Here is a 27,262-nt window from a genome sequence, read left to right on the forward strand (position 1 = left end):
AGAAAAAGTCATGAAGTTCCGGGGAACTCGGCCTCGTGGAGCTGGGGGGAAACTGGGACGTGAATGAGATGTCAGAAACAGCACACAGTATTGACAACGAGCAGCAGACATGCTAACTCCTTCCCCGCATCCCCTCGGTTTTAGGAGCGATTTGAACCGACCCCGGAGCCAGGCTCCGAGCACCGCTCCCGACACCCACTGTCTCAGTGATCCAGATAATGCAATCGCACCATCATTAGGAACCATGAAATCGCAATTCCTCGGGGAAGGAGCGCTGTTGCTCACTTACGCAGAGAAGAGCGATTAATTAGCAGATTTCAGTTTAAAGCGACCATGTTCTACACGGGTTCTAATCCCGCTCTGCAGCGGCTCTCAGGCCGAATGAATTGTTCGGGGGAAGTTGAGCTGAAGCCAGGAGACATCCCTCAAAAGGAAATGAAATGAAATAAGATCAACTTGAAGAAACTAATAAAACTTCAGAAATGATAGGGAGAGCACCCACGATCGGGATCGGGGATAAGCTAGAGAAGAAGCCAAATGGGGCTCATCTAATTTTCCCTCTTTCCTGACATGACGTGGAGGCGTATGCAGTTGGGATTCCGTTTGAGGCAACTTGATCTAAACGACTCTCATTCATTCATTCATTCATTCATCCATTCATTCACTCATTTCATAATGTTGCCTTAAAGTGCCAGAGCTGTTATAGAATACGGCAGGCTGCCGCTTTGGTCCCATTCAGCCTCGGACAGTTGCTTCTGAAACGTCAGGCCAGGCAGAAGCTGCACTGGAGACCCTGTGATGGTAGCTTTGGAAATAATTCTGAAACGGGGCTACCTTCCCCCTGGAAGTGGAATGGAATTTTTATCATTCTCAAGAGGATGACACCTCTCGACACAAGCCTGGCACCTTGGCACCAAGGGCTGAAATCCCAGGCCACAGTGGAAAACCACATGGATGGTGCAGATCAACCCGAGGTCTTGGCTGATGTCTTTCTGTTTCACAACTTGCTTGGATGCCAGATTAAATCTCTCTGGGGCTGATGCCTCTAGTCCAGTGGTTCTCAACCTGTGGGTCGCAACCCCTTTGGCGGTCGAATGACCCTTTCACAGGGGTCGCCTAAGACCATCCTGCATTTCAGGTATTTACATTGCGATTCATAACAGTAGCAACATTACAGTTATGAAGTAGCAACGAAAATAATGTTATGGTTGGGTCACAACATGAGGAACTGTATTTAAAGGGCCAGAAGGTTGAGAACCTGTGCTCTTGTCTGTATGTCTGGGTGCTGGTAAGTGGGGCTGTTAAGTCTTGGGACATAACACCGACTGCCTGGGGGAGAGACGGCCTTGACAGTGGTGGTTACACCCATGTGCCGGGGCTGACCCCCCTTTAAGAAGAAAGGGCTGCCTGGCTGGCGTGGCTCATCGATCTATGAACCAGGAGGTCACGGTTGGATTCCCAGTCAGGGCACATGTCCGGATTGTGGGCTTGATCCCCAGTGTGGGACGTGGAGGAGGCAGCCAGTCAATGATTCTCTCTCATCATTGATGTTTCTCTCTCTCTCTCCCCCTCCTTTCCTCTCTGAAATTAATAAAAATATATTTTAAAGAGAAAGGAAGGCCCTGGATCTAAGGCCGAGGACTGGCAGCACCCGCTGGGCTCCGACTCTCTTATCGGTTTTCTCCAAGTGCGCGTTCAGTGTGCCGTGAGCCAGGGAGGGGCAGGCGCAGTGTGAAGGTTCGTTTCCTGACAGGGAAATGGGTGCCCAAGAGGGAAAGTGACTCACCCAGGCAGGGCTGGCTCCACAATTTGTGAGATCCAAAGCAAAAAAATCCAAAGTGATGTGGAGCCCCTTGTTCAAAGCGTCAGAAAAAAGTGCTTTTCCCTTTCTTCCCTAGTCAGTCTGTCTGTCTCCCTCTCTCTTTCAACTTGCCACGGTGTTTTAAATTTCCTAGTTAGTGTCGTTCAAAGTCAAGTCAAAATTTTAAATGATTAGCATGGGTTTTACTATTCATGTTTATATTGTGCAATGCCAGTTTTAAAGGCAAATATTGGAATATTTAACACATGTGTGAATCACCAAAGTTAAGCACTGTATTTTGTTGCTCGTCTTAAGAGAAAGCCATGACTAGGCCCGAAGCAATAAGTTGGAAGAGAGGGGTCCCCCAGACATGGGGCTGGCCAATGGGGTTCTCCCAGGGGGAGTGCAGACCCCACAGGCCTGGGCGCTGCCTGGAGAGGAGGGGCACTTTGCACTTGCACTTGCGGCTAGCGGTTGGGTTCCCTTTTCCTATCCGGTTCCCTTTTTCCCTGTGGCTGGATGAACACGCTGTGCCCCAAGCCCGGGGCAGGAGATCAAGCAGGCATCTCCCTCTTCCACTGGCCCCCTCCCCAACCCTCAGCAGGTGGGCAACCCCAGGGGCACTGCGGCCCTTGTGCCAGGATGCCCTGGGTACACGAGGTAGTGCACCCCACTGAGTGTGCCCTGATGCTGCCAGCCCCGGAGGGACTGCTGCCACCATGCCCCTCCCTCGCCTCCCAATGCTCTGGGTGTGCAGGCCTGATCCTGCGCCTGCCGTGTCTGTGCCCAGGTGGAGGGCAGGCTGGTAGCAGCTGGGGGTGGAGATGAAGAGGGGAAGCCTTGTGGAGCTGTGGCTCCAGACCCCAGATACAGGGGGTGGGAGAAGGCAGGACTGTGGGTGAGAAGAGGCTCCAAGCCCCAGCTTCCCTGCGTCTTCCCCCTCCCCCCACTTCACGGTCCAATGACCCATTGCATTTTAGTTACAAAACACAACTACAAAGATAAAATTATTAAGAATTTCAAGAAAGTGACTGCAGAGCATTCATCCCCAAGCCTGGGCCCCTCTGAGTCTGGGACCCTGTGCACATGCACTGGTCACAGGCCCATGACACCAGCCCAGCATCCAAAACCACTTAGAACACTGGTCTCCCAGTCTTCTAGAAGGTTCTACACACTAGCGGCTGCCATATCACACAGAGGCCCTTGACCCTTGCTCTGTCAGAAACATTCCCTCACCGCTGGGGGTGACTGGAGCTGCGGAGGAGAGAAGCGGCCTGGAGGCCGAGGACCTGGCCGAGGACCTGCTGGGCGATCCTGAGCAAGGCTCCCCTCTCTGAGCCCGTTTCCCCATCTGAACAAGCAGGTGGGCCTCCATGGCTCCTGAAGCCTGCACAGCGCAAGGGTCCTGTGCATCGGAGCTTGTCTGCCATCCAAACTGTCGCCAAGGTGGCAGCACAGAGCTCCCACGCTTCGTCATCTGCAAACCCTGCTCTCTCTGGCTCGGTGGCTTTCATCTCTCCTCACAAAGGGGCTCAGGGAGGCCCGTCTGGAGGCCTGGAACGTGCAGCTGCCTTTGCTGGGATGCCCAGTGTCTCCTGTCCCCAAATGCCACATGCCCAGACATCAAAGTTTCTCCACTGTCTGGGGGTGGGTGTGGGGGAGGGTGCCCAAGCAGCCATGTGCCCAAATCTGGATTTGGCTTCCATTTCCCCTTTCCGCACGGGGCCCAGAGAGAGGAGACGAAGCAGAGAGAGAAGCCTTTGAAATACGTCTCCCGCTCCGTTTGCTCAGCGATCACCTCGCGCTGAGCCCAGCCACACTCCCATGGTGCACCTCTTAGCCACTCGGCAACTTTTTCCCTTTTATGATATTTTGGGTTTCCGATTGCCTGCCAAGGCAAACCTTTATCCTTTAATAAGCAGGAAAAAAACCTTCTAAGTCAGCCCCAGAGCCCTGGGTCCCAGCCTACATGGTCCTCATTCCTATACCCCGAGTCTCTCCTGGGATGACGGCTCTGGACAAGGGCCAGTGCTGATGGGACTTGCCCACAGGCAGGCAAGCGTCAACCCTACTTGGATCCAATGGGGCAATTTTGCAAAGGTAGTCATGGAAACTGCCGGGAGGAATGAACACAGCACTGTCGGAGAGGGCTTTGCCAGGCAAGTCATGGAGACGGGGTGGGCATCACAGGGTAGCGATGGAAGGCAGCAGAGGCGGGCATCACCACATGACCTCCATGCCCTGGGGTCACACAGCAAGTCAGCACACTGGGAAGGAAAACAGCTCTCTGACCTCCAGCCCCAGGGCTGTGAGACTACCTTGCTTGTTTTCTTATCTATCTGTTTTACCATGTGTCTTTGGGGCCTGATACATAGTAGATACTCAATAAATATTTATTGACTGGATGAATAATTCTGGTTACACATCCCATGCTGCAAACAGGGGAAGGTTGGATTATTTAGAAGTCTTGGGGACCATGAGCTCACTGAAGCCATCTAGCTCTCCTTGCTCTGTAATTTCTCAGGAGGGATGGGCTTTGGTGAAGAGGAGACAGAAAAGCAGAGAAAGGCTCTGATGGTCCCAGTGTCCCCACTGTGCCAAGACCCCCGGTGGGGCAGTGTGGGGAGGGTCAGCTCAGGGCACAGACTATTCATTTGGGTTCTTCCCCCCATGCCTCACTGTGCACTGTGGCGACCGTGGCCTCCTCTCACCCTCAGTGGGGCTCTGGATGAGACTAGGCTGGAGCAGCCCACGGAGTGGAGCGATCTAACTCCCCCTCCCGCTCTAACTCCTCCTCCTGCCTCCCTGTTCTCTCCTCTGCTTCAGCTAGAGCTCTGCTTGGACGGGCAGAGGGCCCTCAAGCAGTGACCTCTCCTTGGCAGAGCCCATGCATTCTCAGAGCGTGCCCTGGCCATGGTGTGAGGGGGCTTGTTGGGCAAAGCTGTGTCCCTGGAAATACACCCAGTGGCAGCCCTAGGAGAAACCTCCAGGGAGCTGGTTCCGGGGAACCAGGACCCCCTTTCCTTCTCTCCCTTTTCCCAAAGACCAATCACCGGGTAGGTCTCTCCTCCCCCAAACCACAAACCCACCCTCAGGAGGCTACTCGCCCAGGCCGATCAGAGGCTGATGGGGCTGAAGCTGTCTGGGGAGGAGGAATCTGCATTTCCCCAGGTATAAGGTCAGAAACCAAAGGAGTGAATTTTTAAAGGTGGATTTCCAGTACCTGCCAGCCCACAGGGTGTCCTCTATAGGGCCAGGCTGGGCTGCCCATGGTACATCCCGGGGGGGCAGGGCCTCAGCCACTTCCTGTGTCCAGAGAGAAGCAGAGGGGGTTGGGACAGAGTGATCAGAGCCTCAGAGCGAGGCTGGTGAACCTCAGCCCCTTCCAGGCACCAGCCTGTGGCTGACAGGTCTCCTTGATTCAGCAGCAGCCCCACCCACGGAGGTGAGGGCTCCCCTACACTGTGGGGTCCACCTGTCCTTGGTGGGCAGTGCTGAGAGATGCTGTGCAGAGTAAGGAACATGCACTCTTCCTTCACATCCAGGGGGTCTGAGGGCCTGTTCTCTCGGGGGTGGGTGGGTGGGAGTGGACACGGGCTAGGAGAACGGTATTCCTCATTCCCTGATATTGACCCTAATGCCCAGGCTTGAAGTGCTGACGAACTAGACCTCCGAGAGTGGCTTCCATGGTCATGGAAACTCATCCGATCAAACGGGATGATGAGTGCGGCCTGCAGTTACAGCGTGGAGAAGGCCACTGACTTCCGTCTTGGGATGATGATGAGGGTGGGACTTGCCCCTCAAGCTTACAGCCCCCAGCAAAGCCAACCATTCCACCAATGGCAAGTCACAGAGAAGGAGAAAGATGGAGGGTCCCGCTGTCTATCAGGGAGGCTCTGTTTGCAATGTGCTCACCGCCTACACGGAGACGCCCAGACGTCCTCTCATCACACCCTGCCTGCACCAGCGACCCGGGCACACAAGTCCTATTAAGAAGCCTCTACCTGCTCTCACTCCAGACCACAGTCCTCCAACCACACACTCAGCTAAAGGGCTCGGAGGCAAGTGGACCAGAGACACGGGACTCACAGTGGTTGCTTAGAAACCAGCCCCAGTCATAGCCAACCCAGGGTCCTTGGCTTGGGATACACATTTCTCCCAAGAAAGCCGTCTCCACTCCCCAGCACCGAGTGACCCACTGGGCCCGCAGTTCAAACCAAGGGGACGAGGAAATCATTGTTTGTGGTGTGTTCTCAACTACGTAGACAAATGGCCATAAATATTTATGATGGGAAATTTCATTATTTAACAATTCTGGTCTAAATTTCCAGCTCACACCACGAAGAGTGCCTGCTGAACAGGTTGCAAATTAAGAACAATTATTTTTCTCTTCTGCATTTGAATAGAACTTACAGCAAAAGTCATTTAAAGGGGTTAACATCAACCTTAATTAAATATTAAAGTGTGCCTGTACCTGCTGCTATTGTTGCCCCTTCGAATAAGATATAACCTATTTTTGACAAGTTTTCATCTTTCTCTGTGGAAGACGCTACATGAAACCAAATCAGTGGCAAAGAGGAGAGTAATGAATAATCTATTTCATATTCCAACAGTACCCAGAGCTCGGAGTGGAAAAATATTCAGTCAGATGATGGCAAGAGGCTGCTGGGGTACCACATGACACAGCTAATGTTTAAATAATAATAATAAAAAAGCGATAAACAAATCATTAGCCCTTAACAGTTGTTTAATGCAATTTGTTAATGAACGCAATGGTGGGGACTAATAATGAAAGAAAATAAAAACGTCTAAACAGGCGCCAAGTTGCTGGCGATGCGCAATTATTTCCTTGTCAAGTTTTTATGATTTAATGAGCCCCTCTGGGACTGATGGCTGTCAGTCAGTCGTGACTTTTTGACACCATTACAACTTCAAATACAGCAGCAGGCAGGCTGTTTTCCTCGGATTTGAAATACTGAAATGATCTGACAGTTTTAAAGAAAAGATGTGCCAGAGAGAGAAAGAGAGAGAGAGAGAGAGAGAGAGGGAGAGAGAGAGACAGTTGCTTTCCTTTCTTTCTTTTTCTCTCCTGCTCCCTTCTTTTCTGGAGTAGATAATCTCTGGATGCTGGTTTGGTAATGAAACCCAATCACGGAGGTCATTATCTGATGAGGTTTTTGGAACAGGCAGGCTTTTTCCCTCTTTATTTCTTTACTTAATGATAACCCTCAATGGGCTTGCCCCGCATGGGACGGCCAGCGCCGCACAATTTTGTTCACCATTAATTTCAGCCTTTGAAGCTCGGGGCTCAGAAGCAGTAGCAAAGCAAACCCCCCACCACGCTGGTTCCAAAATAAGACAATCCAGCCTGCCTGAAACAGAATCGCAAATGGCCTCCCGGCCCAGGCTGGCGGCTGGCGGCTGACGTCAAGCCCACCGCATTCGCAGGCACTCGCCTTCAACGTGGAACATTTAAAACTCTTTACAACTTAAGAGACGTTAATTAAATTGCTTTGGATTCTGGAGCAGGGTAGCGTCTGCTTTATTTATTCTGTCAGGAAAACTGTGCAGTCTGCAGTGAATTTTATGTGGCAGGGGCTTCCTCCTCTGCGTCTTCATCACTATCCCCATCCCTCCCACCCCCGACCCCACATCACAAGGCATTTTAAACAATATAACAATATTCCCAACTTTAATTCCATTGATCAGTTGAGGTCTACGTATTAAGTTCCTGGAACCTTTCGATTGTGTGTGGGCTTTCTTCCTTCCCCGGTGGAGTGTGGAAGGAAGAGGACAATCTGTCTGTCTTTGGGCTCATTTGAGTCTCTCCCACAGCGTCCAGGAGGGCCACGCACGGAATTCAAGGGACCTTCAGACCACCTTCCTACTAGGCGCTCACGACTCCAGGCGGGGGGTGGCTCTCAAGGGCGTTTGATGGGGCTTTTGGCCAAGGCTGAATTGGGGCAAAATCTCAGGCAAGAGCTGATCAAGAGAACCCCAAAGAAAAGGCCATTGAGAGGTGAACAACGCACTCCCTCCTTCTCCTACTTCAGCATGAGCACAAGTCTTAGTGAAACACGTAGGAGCTGGCAAGTTCGGGTGATCAGATCAACCCGGCTCGCTGCGTGGCCTGAGGAGGGTCTGGAACTGAGATGCAGCTGGAGACCTGGTTACGCACTTGAGAGAAGGAAGACCAATAGCTTCGATGGAAGGAGGACAGGCTGGAGGCTCCCTCCCCCCATTAGTGTTTCAGGGCTAGAAGGAAGTGGGCTGTTTGTTTCCTTGCTTTTTCATGGTTTCTTGATGTGTTTAGCACATACAGAATTCCGTTATCAGAATAAAAGATCCTTGCTGAGATGGATCCTTTATGCCGACGGGAAAATCAGCAGAGCCTTCCCACTCCTCCGCCGTCCTACTTCGCCCTGCCCAAATCTCACCCATCCCCGCACAGTTAAGGCTGCAGCTCTATTTACAGGATCCTAAATGATTTATCTGAACACGAGTTCTCCGGCGATTTTGCCATTCTGCATTTCCTCCCTACACCATAAAGGTTCTCTTCTGAGTTGGGCGGGGGCGGGGGGGGGGGCGGGCGATATATTATGTGCTGCACCTAGGTGATCTCCATCCATGGGCACAGGTGGTTAGCATTTTTTATGAAGAGAACAGGCTTGCTTTTCAAGGACTCAAAGCTCCCAATTATATTCAAAAGATAGTGCGGACCCTGTAAGTGCCTATGAAGTCTTAAAGAAAAACACATTTTGCTTCATGACTAGGGGGAAAATGACCTCAGCTTGGGCAACTCGAAGCTCATCACAAATGAACTCATTCTGAACGCAATTCCCTGTTCCCGCGGACAGAAAGAAACCAAAGAAGATCACAAAGCCTGTTAGGGGTTTGAACACATCGTGAATTCAGGAAGGCGATGCTGACATTTGTTAGGGAAAAACCCAAGCTGTCTTTTTGCAACACGCGCGATACCTTTCTTTCAAAGGGGGCCATCGCCCATTTTCCGTGAAGTTTATTCCTAGTGGATCCCCCCTATAGGACTCTGCCTTATTTATAATCACATTTGAAATTTCACTCTGACGGAGTCATGTTCTTGCTCTTCCTGAAATATTCATGTTCTCTTTACATACTGGAATGGATGTGGGGAGAACCTTGTCAGACCTTTCGCATGTCTGAGGGCTGCTTTTGGCAGTGCAAATATTAAAACCGAAAGGATACAGGAGTGCTTACACAGGTCAGGGGAGAGGGGGTCACCATTAAATACGGTGCCAGGGCTCACGCTGCCGGCAAATTCTGGGGAGTCTGGGATTTGGGGAGGGTATGGAAAGATTTCTTGTAGCCAGTAATAAAAGTTGTGAAAAGTGGATATTGGGCAGGCTCAGCAAAAATATTCCTGGGTGTAAAAAAAAAAAAAAAGAAAAAGGAAAAAAAAGAAAAGAAAATTATGCGTAGAAAAACAGAGAAAGTGCTAAGTCAATTTCCTGCACAGCTGACGTTGAAACCCACCTTTACAATGAAAGCACTCAGGCGGGCTGACTATGTTCATTGTGCTGGGGTGGGAACCGGGCTGGTGTGCTGTAGATCACTGGCTCTGATCCCTGCTTTTCTCTGCATTTTGATCCGCGGACATCACACAAGGGCAATTCGGTGACAAGAGATGTGTGACAAACAGCGCAGCCCATCAGAAGCCCCGTGACAGACTCATTATGCCCTCTCCCAAACCGTGACCCCTGACATGTCCACGGGGCAAGGAAGAAGGTCACTAGAGGCTATTTTGGTCAGTAGGTGAGAGGACCAAAAGGCAAATAAGCCCTCACCTTGCCCTATACAAGCACAAATCTGGGCGAAGAAAACCTAGAAAAGGAAACCAACCCACATGCAAACAAGAATAAAAATATTTTTACACTCTGCACTCCGGCTGAACAGTGGTGAGAGGGAGGGAGGGTCATTCGGGGCCTGTCAGCGCAAAAGAATGATTCATGTGACCATTTTGTCTTAATTACTCAGCACGAGCCGCTGTTGCTGTTTATCAAGGACCCGCCGATACATCAGTGTCTTCTGAAGGAGAAAGTGATCGCCATCAGGATGGTGATGACCAGGATGACGGCCAGCACGACAACCAGGACGCGGTTCTGGATGATCCTAGGAGACAGCAAAGGAGAGAGAAACTCAGATGATCGGAGCACATTCCGACAAAGCTCATCCAAGATCAAGTTGGCTAATCAAACGATGGCTTCACAGGCTGGGGGCGGGGAGCCTGGAGTGAGTGTGTGTGTGTGTGTGTGTGTGTGTGTGACCACACAGCTTTTTGGTTCTATAAAGGACCCACAAGGAAACGAACGACTCCACAGCGATTGTCATGCTGCACCTGGAGACATGCTTCCTGCAAAGCTACTGCGAACCAAATGGCTTCCTATGTGTGGAGTGCCATGTGGCATCTGTAAGTGATCAAGGGCCCGTGAGAGCGTCTCTTTTTAATTGAAAATGTGAGACAAGCCTCATTTTTTTGGCAGTGTTTCCGGTTAAGGTAATAGACTCCCAGGAAACATATGTCAGTGAGGTACTTACCTGTACAAAAACACCTGGGGAAAAGTAAAAGCGAGACGTAGGAAGAAAAGGACAGGATTAAGAAGCAAGTGTCAAGCTTGCAGCTCAGGCTGTGAAACCGTCACCTGTCACTGGGGCTCACGCTCTGTGACGCCAAGAGGAAACATTCCATTTGCTCCACAGCAAAAGGGGGTGAACATGAGAAAGAGCACCAAGTACCTCGGGGGTTTTGGTTGGTGGGCCCTCATCTCCGGGGACTCCAACCCTCTCTGTTCTGGCTTTGCCAAATGCTGATGGGGAACAGGGAATGGAGGGGAATCAGAGCAGAGGCACCGGCTCCAAGATGCCTGCAGAGAGCTTCCGATGAAGCTGTTTCATAATTTGCTACCTCATTCTGAGAAAAGAGGTCGAACATCAGAATGCTTTGTGGAGACTTTCAAAGGGAACTGAGGTCAAAGAGCCTCGCCCACGCTCACTCCCACAGAACCAGCCACACAAAAATAGAGACGGAGTGCTTGGCAGTCTAGCTGGCTGTCCGCACAGCAAAGGCACTACAGCAAACCCCATCTGTCCATCCTCCAAATATGAAGCACAAAAAGGTCTGCTGTCTTCGTGTAGACACAGATCACTGGACTGGGCGTCCATCGGTGGGACTGGCCAGGCGCCCAGTTTAACAGAGACCCCCACCCTCCTCCTTCCCATCTTCCAGAAGAAATCTCTGAGGGAGGCCGCAGCCTTTTCTAGCTCTAGCTGGGTTTCTTTCTTGGAAGGATGACGACACCCCCGTGGTTTCAGTCGGATTCCTCCTTGCCCACCCCCTTCTTGCCCAAACCTAAATGGATGGATAGAGACCGTCACACCAGACAGGCCCACTCCCTTTTGCCCCCTGGAAGGACTAGCTCCCTCTCCTCCTGACAGGTTACAAAATGATCACATTTGCTGACACGTCTTCCGCAAAACTGCTTTAGTGCCTGTGTCCACTTTCCTGGAAGGAGATGAATGATCCGCTCGGTCCTCATTCATCACGTACGGCTCGGCTAAGATCTGTCTCGTTTATTTCTTCCCTTCCCCACTAGAAAGGCTGCGCCCCGACATTAATTCTTCTGCGATGACAGCTAATTCAGACTTCACAGGCCATGTTTACTCAGGAGGCAGGAAGATTCTCCACCCCCAAAATAAATAAGGACAGGACTTCACGGCTTGTTACAGTGGGGCTAATTGTGAACACTGATCGGTGCTAGTTGGTAGCTTGATTTAAGACCCAAATTGATTCCCCCCCCCCTTTTCTCTGGAAGGGGCAAGAGCCTTCGGAACAGTCCCTACACATCCTGTTTGCCAAAGTCACTGTCACAATCTCTATTTACCATGGCCACCCGCGCCAGACTTGCAAAGGAAATCAGCAAAACTGAAACTCAGCAGTGAAACAGATTAAAAGCATGAAAACTCTTTAACATTCTACTGTAAGTACTATTCAGTAGCATGTCTCTTGGTTGACAACCATTTTATTTGTGGGTTGAGGGCTCCAAGGCATCCATGATGCTCATTTGTAAGGGATGAACTGTGGATGTGACTTGTTGAATCTGAGGCACGGTTAAGAAAATAAATGCACAGGAACCCTAAATTCTCAGCTCTTCTCCGGCCTTCCCTCATCTCAGGGCAAAGAGGAGTGCACTTCACCCCACGACCTTCCCTAACAGCTTCTTGTATCTGTAGTTCACTCAACAGACACCCCATCCCAAGACGGGTGACCTGGGTCACGGACCATCAGAAAGATCGAATTGCCCACTCCCTCCCCGGTGGGTCCACACTCACCTCTCCAGCCCAGTGCATGGCACAGATACTGACACTGAACTGTCCAAAGGATGATAATGAATGGGCGCAGCCCTACAACTGCCATCCTTCCATTCAAGGGAGAATGAAGATCCGTGCAAATTTAATTTGCAGGAAAACCGCAGGGAGTCTGCGTAGAGAAGGCTGAAGTTAAAGTTGAAGTCTCCCAAAGATGGAATTTCATACCATCATGCATTCTCAGAGCACTGCTGGGTCTCCCTGCGAAGCTAGGAGAAGGGTGGTCCATGGAAGTGAGGCATGTGTGGGCGGTGGGAGAGGTCGGCAGGAGAGAGCATTTGCTTTCAAACCAAAGGCTGGCCAGGCCATCAACCCAGCTTTGGATCTCTAAAGTGTTGGGCAGATACAGCGCTTCTCAGGACCAGAAAAATGAGCGGCTGGGCTCTTAAGTAAACAGGACTGAGCCCATCTGGGGGTAGGGAGGACAAAGGCTGCCACTGCTGGGCCCCTTCTGGGAGGAAGCCTGACAAGCCAGGGGCTGCTGGCAGGTATTGCTGTGGGCAGAGAGAGAGGCAGAGTTTGGAGAGCATCTGAAAAACAGCCAGGAAGAGGGGTTCCCAGCGAGTGAGCCAGGGAAGAAACTTTGGGGAAGGCCAGGGTATCTTCCTTCTTAACTTTGGGGGCAGGGGCGGTGGGTGGGATTTCTGTTCTACTAGGTATGCGGCAAGCAGCCTTAATCTCCCTTTTGAAAATGCAAAGTGTGTTTACCCAGTAAATAATTTAAGAAAGAATATACACTTGAAAGAAGACATCCATTGAACCAGCCAGGCTAAATTGCCTCCAGGCAAAAACTTGTGCATTTGCATGCTGCATTCTATTAAGTGAGCACACTGTGGCTTTAAAAGAATGCAGAGCCAAATTAAAAGGAATGTGGGCGCAAAAACATCAAGGATCCTCCAAGTTTACATTATGAATCACAGTGCTGTTGATACAAGATGAATTAACCATTTACTTTGAGGCTGAACTCACAAAGTACCATTGAAACTACGGATCCTGTGCAGGAACCCAGGGAGGGGCCAATCTTTCCATTGCCAGTCTCCTCCTCCTCTGGCAACGAGCAGCTGCGTGTGGCAGCCCCGTCACAGAAGACTGGTTAACGTGCAGTAGGCCAGCGAGGCACCTGGCACCGCGCTCTGCTCTTGCTCCGGGAGCCCTGGAATCCCACTGTAGCAGGCGTGACCAGCATTCGCCAATATCCCGTTCTCTACTTTAGGCACAGACTCCCTTACCCATCCCTTGATGTTCAGTGTGGCCATGTGACTTGTTTTAGTCAATGAAATGTGACCAAAGTGCTGGGGGTCAGCTCCAGTGTTTGGTCCCTTGCTGTTCTGACTTAGGAGGCTGTAGGCCACTACCCTTACCATAGAGATTTAGGACTTTCTGTTTCTATGCAGGGTTCTCCAATAACAAGTGGACCTTCCAGGGTCTGAATCTCCTTTGTCTTTTACATTCCCAATGCCTAACACAGAGCTCGGCATAGGTATTCTTAAACTTGCTGAATGCATGAGTGGGAGTCTCCACCTCTGTGTGTTCCCTGGAGGTCCATGTGGTACTCTTCCTACTTTCCAAGTGTTGCTTGTAGACAAGCACAGCTTTGGGAGTGAGCTATGAGCCACCCTCCTATTCGGGATGCCAGCAGTGTCCAAACCCTTCACAAGCCTGCATTCATTAGTGGAGAGTGTGTGACACTCCACAGGTTCAGTGCCCGCCCTGGACATGCTTCTCCTGCCTGGCTGTCCAGGCCTGAATGATGATGCCCACCTTTAGGTTCTGACAGAACAGCAACAATGGGCAGGGCAATTAGCTGCCATGAGAGCAAAGGAACCTATACCTGTGTCTCTCAGGAAACTCCCCCAAAACAAGTGCTCCGGGAAAGGCTCATCAAGGTCTAGACCCAATTCAATGTTAGTCAAAAGAAATAAAAACAGGAGTGAGAGAAAATGGTGCTTTGTTATCAGCCTCTAACAATGACTTTAATTTCAAAGCTGGGCACATGGCTACCTCTGAGCTAGAGTTGTGTGGTTATTGTGCCACCTGATGATGCCCATCCAGGTTCTTATAGGGCCTGCATCTTTGGGAGGAATCCCCAGCCTCAGCCCAGAAACTCAAGGGGGCTTACCCCAGTCTATGATGCCACAGGTGGACATATGACCCAGGCAGATCCAGCTACTTACAGCTCTCTATTCCTGCACAATCCTTTGTTTAGGAATTGGCATGCCCCAACCACACCAGATAGAGTCCTTTGAGGATTTTTTTCCTGGAAAGTCAAGAAAAAGGTATTCTCTCTACTGGGATTGGCTGTGGAGAAAATGGACACTTAGAACTCAGGGCCATTCTTATCAGTATGCAGGAGAGGAACCTGCCTGAAGGATGCCAACACAGAGCAACACAGGACCCAGAGATGGAGAGAAAGAAACAGGTTCCTGAAGGCATCATTTGAGCCCTAGATCCTGCTGTGTGCCTGATACCAGAGGAGTCACTTTTAAACTTCCCAGCTGCAGGAGCCAGACGACCCAGCATTCCAAGCAAACCTGCTAAGCTTCACTCCATTGGACTGGCTTAAGTCACATGCTTGCTCCTGGTCCTAGAATTCGGTTGGGACTTCTTTCACTTTCAACTGTACACATCGTCCTGAGTTGAATAGTGTCTCCCTCCAAATTCACGTCCACCTGGAACCTCAGAACGTGACCTTATTTGAAAATAGGGTCTTTGAAGATGTAGTTTATTAAAGACCTTGAGATAAAATCACCCTGCATGTAGGGTAGGCCCTAGATCTAATGATTGGAATCCTTATAAGACGAGAGGACACAGGGACACAGAGCAGAAGGCTAGGTGGAGTCAGAAGCAGAGATTGGAGTGATGCTGCCACAAGCCAAGGAATGCCTGTGGCCATCAGAAGCTGGAAGAGGCAAGAAGGGCCCTTCCTTGGAGCCTTCGGAGGGAGTATGGCCCTGCCCACTCCTAGATTTCAGACCTCAAGTCTCTGGAGCTGTGAGAGAAGACATTACTGTTTTAGGCCACCTAGTTCATGGTACTTTGTTACTGCAGCCCCAGGACACAAATACACAGAGTTCTAGGATCCATACCAGCATATGGACCTATCTGTCTGTCTTGGCCTTCACAGGGACTGCTCTCCAGGTCTCCACCCACTTCCCTACTGCGGCATCTCACAATTAATATGGATCTGTACAGAGGACAGGACAGTTCCAGCCTGGTTCTGCGAGAGCTTTGCAGGCAACTGTGGGTTCACACTCTTCCGGAACTGTTGTTCTTTCATCTCAGAATGAGAATTTCCAATCCTGAGCAGAGCAGGCAGCTGCCCAAGGCCGTGTGAGATGAGGGAACGGAGGGGGTATGTTCTACAAGACTCCTGCCAGGAGTGGGGAACATCCTACAAGACTCCTGCCTCTAGGATAAGGCATTTAACATGGGAAGGAAATCAGATGTTAACTCTGGGCCAACTTACGAAGTCATCTCCACCATGAACAGCCTGCGTTAACTGACCTAGTTAGGAGTAGTCAGTTAGTTACCCAGGGGGCCTGAGGAAATAGGACACAGGAGAATTAAGATTTGACAGGTGGCAAAATGAGCATGCTCCTCAGGAAGGAAGCGAGGACACGGGAGCCAGTACCTGAGCCCCAGCAAACCCAGGTGAGGTCCCGAGTGAGGACAGAGTGGCTTTATCCCATTTCCAAATTTCTACTTAGTTGAAAAGGGATCGGCAAACTTTTTCTGTAAAGGACCAGGTTGTAAATGCATTAGTTTGCTAGGGCTGCCATGACAAAGTTCCACAGACTGGGTGGCTTACACGACAGAAATGTATTGTCTCACCATCTGGAAGCTGGAAGCCTGAGATGGAGGGTGGCAGATGGGCTCTCCTGAGGGTGCAGGAGCATCTGTCCCAGGCCTCTCTCCTGGCGCCTGCTGGTTGCTGGACATCTCTGAGGTTGCTTGGCTGTAGAAGCATCACCCCTATCTTTGCTTTCATCCTCAGATGGCATTCTCCCTGTGTGCGCACCTATGTCCAAATTTCCTCTTCCAATAAGGACACTAGTCTTATTGGGTTAGGGGACCACCCACTGCAGTTTGCCTCATCTTAACGAATTGTATCTGCAAAGACCCTCTTTCCAAATAAGGTCCCATTCTGAGCCCTGGGGGTTAGGACTTCAACATACAATTTGAAGAGGAGAAAACACAATTTCACCCAAAACATGAAGCCTGTTTTAGGCTTTTTGGAAGCTACCGTCCTGTTGCAACTGCTCAACTTTGCCTCGTGCAAAAGTGGCTGTGGACAATGTCAATGAGTGTGACTGTGTTCTAATAAAACTTTATTGACAGATAATGGGATTTGAATTTCATATAATTTTTACATGTCAACAAATATTCTTCTTTTGATTTTTTTTTCACCATTTCAAAACGTAAAAGCCATTCTTATCCTGCTGGCCATACAAAAGCAGGTGGTGAGCTAGACTGGGCCTGCTACCTGTGGTTTGCCCAGTCCTGGTCTAAAAGCTCAAATCTCTCCGAGGCCGGCCCTCCTGCGCCGGAGGATGTGTGGTCCTCGGACCACGCAGAGACGGCCATGGCAGGTCTGGCCACGTCCCTCTGACGAAAGAAGGAAACCCGAGTCCCTGCCCTGTGGGAGCTTATGGTGCCACAATGAGCAATCAACTACAGAAGCCCGACAACAAAGGCATAATGAGAGCAATGCCAGGCCAGGACAGTTTGCTGTGTGCCCACAATCCTGGCTTTGCCTGGGATCACCTGGAACAAGTCACTCCATGTCACTTCCCAAGTACAACCAGCCAGCTCACCACCCATCCCAGGGAGGAGAGGATTAGCTCATTTAAGTTTATAAAGCACTTTGTAATCAGAAATCCCTGGCCAGCCGTGCAGTTGGCAAATAATTCTGTGAAAGGAGATGGCATCTTGGGATGGGTGAGAGGCAGGAGGATAGTTGACAGGGGACGAGCAGCTGCCTGGGAAACTTCCTGAGGAACATTGTGTGGCTGGTGGGGTGGGGAAGGTGCGGAGCCTGGAAGGGCTGCCTCCTGAAGCCCTCCAGGCTTGTGTACCCACAGGCCTGTGTCTATCTGGGCCTCATGGGAATACTCACCCCAGCAGGACTAAAACTTTTCTCTGAGGTGGTGGCATAAACATCAAAATCTCATCCCTTCCCAATGGTATGTGAGTTACATTGCACTCTATGTTGCCAAGCAGGTACCTGGAATTTCAGCCTGGGCACCATGGCCACTGCCATTCTCCAACATGGACTCGCCGATGGCAGGGGGTCTGGAGAGTAGCTTTGCTGGCCACCGGGCTTTCAGATAGGATCAAGGCAGCTCACTTCAATCAAAGGGGCTTGGAAAGAACTTGAAGAGAATGAAATGATGCTCTGGAAACACAGGTATACCTAATCTCTGACAGGCTTACTCAGGTGGAAGAAAAGGTCTCCATGCCCTGGTCTGGGTTGTTCATTTTAGGGTTGAGGGCCCTGAGGTGCAGGGAGGTGCCCAAGGTCAACCATGTGGGGCACAGCCAGGTCTTCAGACCTCCAGGCCCCTTGTTTCACTGTTGTTCTTATTCTTGTCTGAGGGGCCAGTGCCATGAGGGCAACCACACAATTCAAACTGCGCCTGCTGCTAGTAGGAACTGTTCAACAACATCCAGGAACACAACTCAAAACCTAGCCGTGGTCCCCACCTGTTACTGAGCCCAACCCAGTCCCACTTCTCTGTGAAATGAAGGGGCGCTTGGATGATTGAGAGCACTGGTTCCCAGACTCCAGGCTGAGGCCGAAGCAAGAAGGGAAGCACACCAGAGAAGACTGCCTCTTTGAAAACAAGGTTATTTCGCTTATAGGGCTTCCTTTTCTCTGAGACTGTGTCCTTTCTCCCGTTTCAGTGGTGACGGGTCCTTTAGTTTATGGAGTGATGCTGGAGTGGATGGCAGGCGTTTTCCCTAATGTCCTTACATAGACATCGGAAATCTACATTCTCCTTGGAAATTACTCGTACTTGGCAAAATAAAAAGTGGACAATCCTCTACTTAAAGTCCCAATCCAAGACATGGCAAGATTCGTGAACCTCGGAGCTAGAACCTCCCACCCAGCTCTACTGTCTGGTGACTCCTTACTCTACAGTGTGGGACCCTGGTGATGGCAACAATGATGATGGTGATGCCAGTGACGACAGCCACAGTAGCAGCTCCTATGAACTGGCCATTTACTCTGGGTCAGGTGCTGTCCTGGCATTTTCTGCACTTTTTTGAAACCTCCCAGCAATCCTACGAGGTGGGTACTATTATCATCCCTGTCTTTACAGAGAAGTCACTGGGAGCCCCAAGCCCCTGGCCAGTCTTATCTTTCGCCCCTAGAGGACACACATCATCAGGTGGTTATTCATCTGTGCGTCTCATGTTCTCCAGCAGAGGCTCCTTGGTTGTTCGAGGGGCGAGTCTTTGATATCCCCCTCTTTAGAGTCCTCTCCGCAGACCCAGTGACGGGGAATGCAAGTTGAAAGTCACAACACGAACTCACCAGACTCAACTCTTCTTAGTGCCCAGGGTAAATGTAGCACGCATCACTAAGATAACATGCAATTTTTTGGAAGCATATTTCACCAGCTCTCATCAGTCACAGGCACAATGGCTGCGTCCCTTCTGGCTCTTTCTTAGGTAAATGCAGGATCACTTGACCCCTCATTAGATCTGGGGACAGAGAGAATGGCAATCAGCCTCTGGGGGCAGCTCACCAGTGACTCCACTGCTTAGTGGCCTCATCCCACACAATTTTTCAATGATGTCTACATCACCTGTCATACAGGTGAGAGGGTCTACCATAGAAAGATTCCAGGTCTGCTCAAGATTAATTTAATGCATCTGTAGGAACAGAGTGTTAGATGGAAAAGAAAACCAGGTGGGAGAACCAGCTAGACTCAGAGTGACCTTGAGAAAGGTCTCCGTTTTGAGTTCAGACATCCACAGAAAGTAATAAAGGAATCGCTCCCAAGTATTACACGGATGGGTGTGGACAGCGATATGTAACTTCTAGACTGTCTTAAAAAGGCAGGGTGCCCTTTTCTGGTCTTGAATGTTTACTGCATCTGTGATGTCATTTACTCTCCAAAATGATCCTGATTTATTAGGACACAGACTTGGTGGCTCAGGACCACCCAGGGAGTAGCCAGGCCCACTCCAGATGAAGTTCTCAGGCAGGCAGGCCATCGCTGGAGTGCATGCTGGAAAGACCCCTTCCTGACCCCTAGATTTAGGTGCTTCTCACCCTCCCCCCTCTACCTCCTTCTGGGTGCCCGGAGGGAGGGTCCTCACCCCCACTGGGTCCTGCCCCTGTATTATAAAGCAACCCTACCATCCCCTTGAATCAGGTACCCCCAGCTCTTCCCTGGTCGAGGGCCGCTCAGTCTCTTGACCCTCCAGAGAAGCTGTGAGTATATTTGGGCAGGAGCTATTTAGCCATCTTCATTTCGGAGCCAAACTGCCTGGATTTGAATGCAGGATCTGCCGCACACCAGTTGTGCAACCTTAAGCAAGTTACTTCATTACTTCTCTGAGATTATGTCCTTTTAACTCCTTTTAGGTGAAAAAAATGTTCTTTATTTTGTGATGTGATGGTGATCGTAGATGGCAGTGGTTTTCCCCAATGTCCTTACTTGGACATTGGAAATGGACTCTCTCCTTGGAAATTATTCTCTTACTTGGCAACATAAAAAGTGAACACTCCTCCTTTAGTCCTCTATTTATGAAAGAAATGCAAAAGTACCAATACCAGGGATCTGAGAGTTCCAAAGAACCAATGCTTCGGTTCCCACAGCAGACATATGGGGCTAATAATAGCAGTGCCTCGGCCAATGAATTGCATTAATAAATAACTGAGAAAATTCAACATGAAGTGCTTAGATCATCAGTGCTCGGTAACAGCAACTGCTCAGTATAATACTTATTATCACTCCACTCCTGTGATTCCTCACTGATCTCCTCACAATGAGCTCTGAAACGACTCCTTGCTTGGCCACCCCCAAACCCCTAGATAGGCGGCCGCTGCCCTGGCCGGAATGCCTGCAGAGTCCTCTGATCCCCCAGGACACATCCCAGTGCTGTTCCTGAGTAGCTGGCCTTGTGAGGTCCCTACTGAGCCACTCTCCTGGGAGCCCCATTTTCTGCAACTACTCAGGTACTCGGGTATCCAGGAAGGAGAGGCTGCCCTTCTGGTCATGCTAGTTTCCCTCTTCTGGTTGTGGTCACATTGGTGCAGACACGACTGCCTAGGCTTTTGTGATGGGATTTCACACTATTTCCCTGCAAGATCTGACACGAGACACTTATCTCCTAATAGTCATAGATTTACACCTTTTTCCTTCCCTCATGTCAGGGGGAATAAAACACTTTGCCAGAGGTTGACCAGCCATCCGCCTCTCCGTAACTCTTGAGGGATGTGGTGACATGTTCCGGTCGTACTATCAGAACTCCTCTCTCTCTCTTGTCTTCAGTCTGTGACCTCTGACTAATTATTAAGGAAGAATGGAAAAGAAGGGGGTGGGTGGGTGAGTGCGTCTCTGCCCTGCTTTACCCGAGATTCCCTTGGAGACTGGAACAGCCCAGACCTCCTGACCCTGCAGAAGCCTGAAGTCTGGCTTTGGTGTGAGCACCAATAACCAGGGTCCACATTGAGAGCATCCAACTTAGCCCCTAACTGATTCCTAACCACAGGGGGTCAAAGGCCAGGGAGAGGTCAGCAGAAGCCACACACCAGCTGGTGTGTGCCTTTCGGGCCTCTCACAGGGTGATGAAAAGCCCAGGCGGAGGTCAGGGCTGTATGCACACTGGCACATCTGCAGGCCCCTTGACCTTCACGGCCCGGCTGGTGATTCTCAAGGAGGATGGAGTGCGTCTTACGTGCAAAGCCTTCTAAGCCAGGAGGCCTGGGATGGGAACCCGAGGAGTCTCCATTGGAGGGTGAGTGGCAAAGAGACATTTGCAGGATTGCCTCTATGCCGGAAGCCGGTCCATCCTTGCTGCTTGACACAGTCGCTGCAGGAAAGAAACATCTGCACAGCATATGTTTCAATGGACCTGGCGTATATAGCATACTGTTCTTAATATGTTTGCTCCCTTTAGTGCCATGTGTTTTAACCAAGGTCACCTCTCTGAGAAAGGTTGTTTCCCCACGTGGGGATCTTTCCCTGAGGTTAGGGAGGGGATACAACCCCTTAATTAAGTGCCAGGCGGGTAGTTAAGCTACATAATCTTTACTCCCTGGAATGGAGATAAGAAACGCCCTAACCTTTGTAATAGAAATTGACAGGATTAAAATCGGCTGGTATAAATACGGATGTAACAAGACAATAAACATCAGATCCTCATCAGTTCCTAGCCAGAACTCCGACCAGAACTTTGGCTGGAGATCCTGGCTAGAGGTCCTGACTAGGCTGCTGATCAACTGAAGGCTGTCTTCGTGTCATTCCTTCTTCGCCGACTCCGTCCACACCTTTGGGGACCCCTGGACCCGCTGGGATTGAACCCCAGCACCTCTACACCTAATCTGTTGAGTGATCTTGTGACAAACAAGTAAACGTGCCTCAGTTTCCCCATCTCAAAAATGGGAGTAAATATATGTGACCCAAGCACCCTTGAGAATGGACTCTGAGGACCATGTCTGAGGACTAAAGAAAAATAAAGACAATAAATTGCCAAGGACAAGAGTGGCCTTTGAATGCTTTCTCAGGTCCTTTAGTTAGCTGCAAAAAATAGAAAAACCAATCCTAATTTAGGAGGGATCTTGATGGGAACTGAGCCAGAAGACAAAGAAGGAGCCACGTTTCTCTCTGTCATTCTTTGGAGGTACTGGCCTCAAGCTACCTGCTTTTAATTTTCACAAGTGGATGGTGAATTCCAACCCCTAACTGGCTACCAGGTAACATGAGGGCACCTAATTACAATCGGAGGTGGTGCCACTCGGGTCCTTGCCGGAGGTGACAACCTCAAAGTCCCCTGCTGAACACTCATTAGAAATCCAGCTGAGAAACCGTATTGATCAAGGAGCCTAAGAACGAGGTCCATCTCTCCTGGAGACACTGGTCTCCCCCCTGGAGCAGCAGAACCCCAAATCTGCCCTGTACCACGTGGTTTAGGTTCACGCATGCGCTCTCAGCAGTGCTGGCCACCAGCCGATGGGGGGTGGGGGGGAGAGAGAAGGGGGGACACGGCACGGGACAGGAAGGGACAGATGGGTGGGATGCTCTTGAACAGGCTGTTCATTACCCTGCCAGGCGGGTGTCCCTGCCACCACGTCCCGCAGGAAGGCGTTCTCTCCGGTCGGGGAGGGGACAGAGCTTTGTTATTATCCCCTGGATATTGACTCCTGTAACTTTCACATTTCCCTCTTCACATCGGCTGCCAGAAATCCGGGAGAGCACCTGTACCCCCCCTCATCCCCCCCACACCAGTGGGCAGGCTGGTCCTCAGCTTGCGCACGAACCTTACTCCAGGCTTCGTTTCATAGATGGGAAATCTATTGTTTTGTATATATTTTGGTCAATTGCTATAGATCCTTTTGGGACCAAGACAGGCTGATACACAGGCCTGGAAGAATTAAGAAAACAGAAAGAATCCACATCCTCATGGCGAGGCTACTTTAATGATTCTGGCTTTATTTTCCCTCCTATCCCCAAACAAGTCCATACTATGTGCTACTTGGAAAGGCGTTTGCACGTTTACCCAAACAACAGGGTATTTCCCTTTTTCTCTCCAGTCTCCTTTCGTGGCCAGCATGGGGTGATTTCCAGAATGAACCCAGACTTGGCACTGGGGGCCCCGGGGGTCCTCCCCTAGCTAAGTGCTGTGAGTTGTGGGCCCCCTTTGTTTGGGAGATTTACAGCAATTGTCTTAACAACATGGACCTCTTTTGTGAAAGCTGAAGGCGTTCCCAGCAAATGTTGGCTGCAGATACGCAGCCGAAATGTTACCGCGGTCACGGCCCTTCCTTGAACAACCTAAAGCATATTTCTCTCTGTCTACATTAGGTTTCTTAGATGCCTGAAAGCCGGGAAAACAATCATAGCTGAGGCCATTTCTGAGATGGCACTAAAAGAACCTACTCGGAGACAGATAAAAATAATGAGAATCCTTCTGTCAGGAAAGATTTAGAAAATATCACTGGCATTATTAAAATTTAATTTTTTACTTGGCTTTCTGGTTCCCCTTTCCCGTGATAATGAGCAGCCCTGCACACCTCCGCCTTGCTAGTACTTGTTTTGTGCAATAAATTCAGCTTTCCAGTCTGAAGACATTTCAGACAACAGCTTTGACTGCTATAGGCTTATTTTTCACCCTGTGCTGTGCTTTGAGTCTTCCTATAAAAACCAGTTCATGAGATAATTTTCCACAAGGCCAGTGAAACTAACAAAAATCAATTTTGCCCAACTGGTTCAGAGAAATCCTGGGAATAGCCAAAGCAGAATGGCAAAAACAAAACAAAACAAAACAAAAAGGGGGGGGGGGGGGCGGAGGAGAAAAAAGAAGAAAAAGAAAGAATCAATGTATTCACTAATGGTTTACTTGATAGAGAACTATCAAATTAGCTGACAGGAGAGGCTGGGCGGTAGGAATTTTCCCTTCAGCTTGAACAGACACCTTTACTTAAAAAATTTTTTTTAAATTGATTTTTATAGAGGAAAGGACTGTGGAGGGGTGGAGGGGGGGGGGGGAGAGAGAGAGAGAAAGAGAGAGAGAGAGAGAGAGAGAGAGAAACTTTGATTGGTTGCTGAACCTGCAACCTGGTCATGTGCCCTGACCAGGATCAAACTGGCGACCTTTTGGTGAATGTGACAATGCTCCAACCGAGCCAAACTGGCCAGGGCTGAACAGACACCTTTTGAGGATCTAGGAAAAAGCTTTTCTTTCCAGTGGCTGAAGATACTCCAGTGGAGCCCTTCTGCTTTGCCCAGCCCTTGGTGACCGCAAGGCCGACTTGGGGCCTGACAGATGGTGGCCTCTGCTGAAGTGTTGTGCAGACCCTCTGTATGCAGGAGGAGCCGGTTTGCTACAAGGCCCCGGGATCAGCGCATTCAGACTCCTCAGATTCTTGATACATCATCGTTGCACCTCCACCCTGACACCCATCCCATCGGACCCCTATTTTGGCTTCCTGCCAATGGAAGCAGGATTGCAAAGGGGCATCTCTTTTATAACCTCGGAAACAAGAGCAGAGTGTGGTGACACGCAGAACACGTTCTTCAAAACACACGCCTTAACTCCCACCTCTATTTCACTGGTTCAAGACACGAGTGGATGTGTCTAAAAACAAATGACAAGACTCTGCACAGAAAAAAAAAAAGACTTGAAGGAAATGTAGCCACGTGTTAACAGTGTTTGTGTTTGGGTGGTGGGTGTTTTTTTCTTTCCATGTTTATGCATTTGTTTATTTTCTTGAATTGTACATCTTACATATATAATTATTATTTAAAATAATGCTGAACTCAAAATTGAGTAAATTGGAAAAAGAAACATAGTTTATTCACAATGCTAAACAAAAGTAAGAGGGAATATGTGAGAGAAAAAAAATGGTAAAATTTATTTTTTATCTACTTTTGTGCCGTGAGTATTTCATGCAAATTTTGTTATTTAATCATTGTAACAAATCTATGACAAAGGAATCAGTGCGCCCATTTTCCAGAGGGGGAAACTGAGGCTTAGGGAGGTTAATCTGCCTAGGATCTAGTTAGTCACTGGAAAAGCTGATATTTAAAATTAGACCCTAATTCAAAGACTACGTGCTGTACGTGGTGGGAAGAGTAATGGCTGGTATCCTGGTGCATCTTACATTCTAGTTTACTTGGCATTTATGAATAAAACCAGGGATAATAACATATTTCCCCTCCATCTTATAGGTTCTTGTGATGTTCAAGTGAGATCATCATGTAAAAATAGAAAATGAAAACTTCTGCTGAAGGAATATGATAATATAATATTTTTATATGACATTAGTGAGTTGAGAGTTGCCACAAATGCCATTCAGATACTAATAATTTTCAAAGAAAAAATACACCAAAATAGAACCAATGCTAAAACTATATGGGAAAAAATTTGTTCTTGAGGATTCAGAGGCGTAAGAAGATCTTGTCCTATCCTCGCCATTAAACCACCGATTTTTTAAACCATAATATCTATAATATATTAGTTATAAAGCAAAGGTTGTAAATAGCAAGTACACTCTGACCCAATTTTGCCAAAAGAAAAATACATATATAAACTTAAAACAAAAATCGGAAACATAGACATAGAAATGATAGTAATAACTGTGTTTAGATGTGGGATCATGGCGATTTTTAAAAATCTTCTATGAGTCATTGCATTTTCCAGATTTTTTTTGTAATAAATATGCACCATTTTTACCATCAGAGAAAAGCAATTCAGCCTCTACCCTCCTATACAAAAACATCTTCTTCTTCCTTGGGTAAGAGTGAAAAATAAACTCTGAGCTTTGTGGTAGTTTGACTTCTGGTGAAATAACTGTTTATTTGAAATGCATTCCGATCTACACAAGTTGGGCTCAGTCTGTTGAGGGCCTTTGTCACCTTCAACTTGACAGAAAATCATCAGAAGTCAAGGAACAGGTGGCTACACGGTGCACTCGGAGAAAACAAACAACAATATGTGGGACTGCCAAGAAGTTGGAAGGACAGTGGTGCCTGGTCTGATTTCTGCCTTGACCGATCGCTTGCACGGTGGCCTCAGAAGGGGACCCCTACCTCCTCAGGAGCTCACGAGCAGTAGCTTAGCAGGAAAGTGCCACTGGTTTGGAAACACAAGGCCCTGTCCGATTTCCAGCAGTGCCACCAAGGAAGCTATTTTTAAGCATCTAATTGCATTTGTAGCATCTGGCATTCTGCACGCTCCAGTTTTATGACTTAATGTGGTACATGTTCCGCAAGACAAACAAGCAAAAGAGAGATTAAATGTGGGATGTTGGAGTCACTTCGGGTAGTCCCTGTACAGAAATATTACAGTGTGCCCTAGAGATTATTCCAGGGCCAAGTACAGAATGTATAGAATTCCAATGTATAGAATCTCGTACTGGGGACGACTTGGCAGCTGCGGAGAAGAGGGACTGAACTTTATTTCTTAGGCCAGCGCACAGCCTCAGATGCTAACGTGCATTGTTAGGAAATGCCAACGTTTCAACTTAAATCATACAGCCCAGAACATTGACACTCTGCCTTTCAGCAAATCACAAACAGCACAAATCTGGGTTTCCGGTACTAATTGGGGAGGGTTTCTAATTTGCTTATGCTATCTGCCTCATGTCGAGCTAATCTTCCTCCGGTTGCCTCCTAACGCTGTCTGAAATAATCCGCTTACTCCTGGTCTGTCCACAGCACTTTACATCAAATAACACGGCTTCCGCCATACAGCCGCAGCCTGGGGCAGCCGTGCGGCCCGCGCTGGGCCATCGCTGAGCGTGTGGCAGTGACGGCAGGTGCCTCGACAGACTGAAGGAGGCAGGAACGAGGGTGCAGCGAGGCTTCTGAATGGGTTGGAATGATGACATGCGTGCGAACAGCACTAATTAACAACCGAAAGCATCATCTGATCACTGTTTTGAAAAGACTGAGACAGATCATTTTGCTTTCTCAGACAGGCAGGCAAAATATTTCAGGGTGTTCACCACCAGCCTATGTAATTATTACTAACAACATCCAAACTCGCTGCAAGAAAACTTTTTTTCTTTTCTAAGTACAGCATCCCCCTCCTGCCCTTTGGAAAGGCTCCTGGAAGCATTAGTGACACAGCCACGAGGCTGGAGGCTGGATTGATGTGGCGGGCAGTGCCCTTTCAGGAGATCACAGCCCTGTCTTGATTCAGTTTTATGCCTTAGATTTTTAAAAAAATATTCGAGAAGAAAATTTTTTTTAATCCTGACCCAAGGATATTTTTTCCCATTGATTTTTAGAGTGGGTGGAAGGGAGGAAGGAAGAGAGGGAGGGAGGGAGAGAGAGAGAAACATTGATATGAGAGAGACACATAGGTTGCCTCCCTCACGCA

At 49.2% G+C, this 27,262-nt stretch overlaps 1 protein-coding gene across 4 annotated transcripts in view; it reads right to left on the reverse strand.

The window, feature by feature from the left end:
• Nucleotides 1–6,530: 6,530 nt before the first annotated feature.
• Nucleotides 6,531–27,262, reverse strand: part of VTI1A (vesicle transport through interaction with t-SNAREs 1A) — a 313,936-nt gene continuing 293,204 nt past the window's right edge. For 2 of the 4 annotated variants that reach the window (XM_070432279.1, XM_070432280.1), the window contains one exon: nt 6,531–9,949. In XM_070432279.1, coding sequence (XP_070288380.1) covers nt 9,856–9,949 — 94 coding nt within the window. In that variant the 3' untranslated portion in view covers nt 6,531–9,855. The remainder of the gene's footprint in view (nt 9,950–27,262) is intronic. The other 2 variants (XM_070432281.1, XM_070432282.1) reach the window with 1 other exon arrangement.

This window comes from Myotis yumanensis, unplaced genomic scaffold, assembly GCF_028538775.1.
Source record: "Myotis yumanensis isolate MYYU_CA2020_CCGP unplaced genomic scaffold, mMyoYum1.0.hap1 SCAF_13, whole genome shotgun sequence".
NCBI lineage: Eukaryota > Metazoa > Chordata > Mammalia > Chiroptera > Vespertilionidae > Myotis > Myotis yumanensis.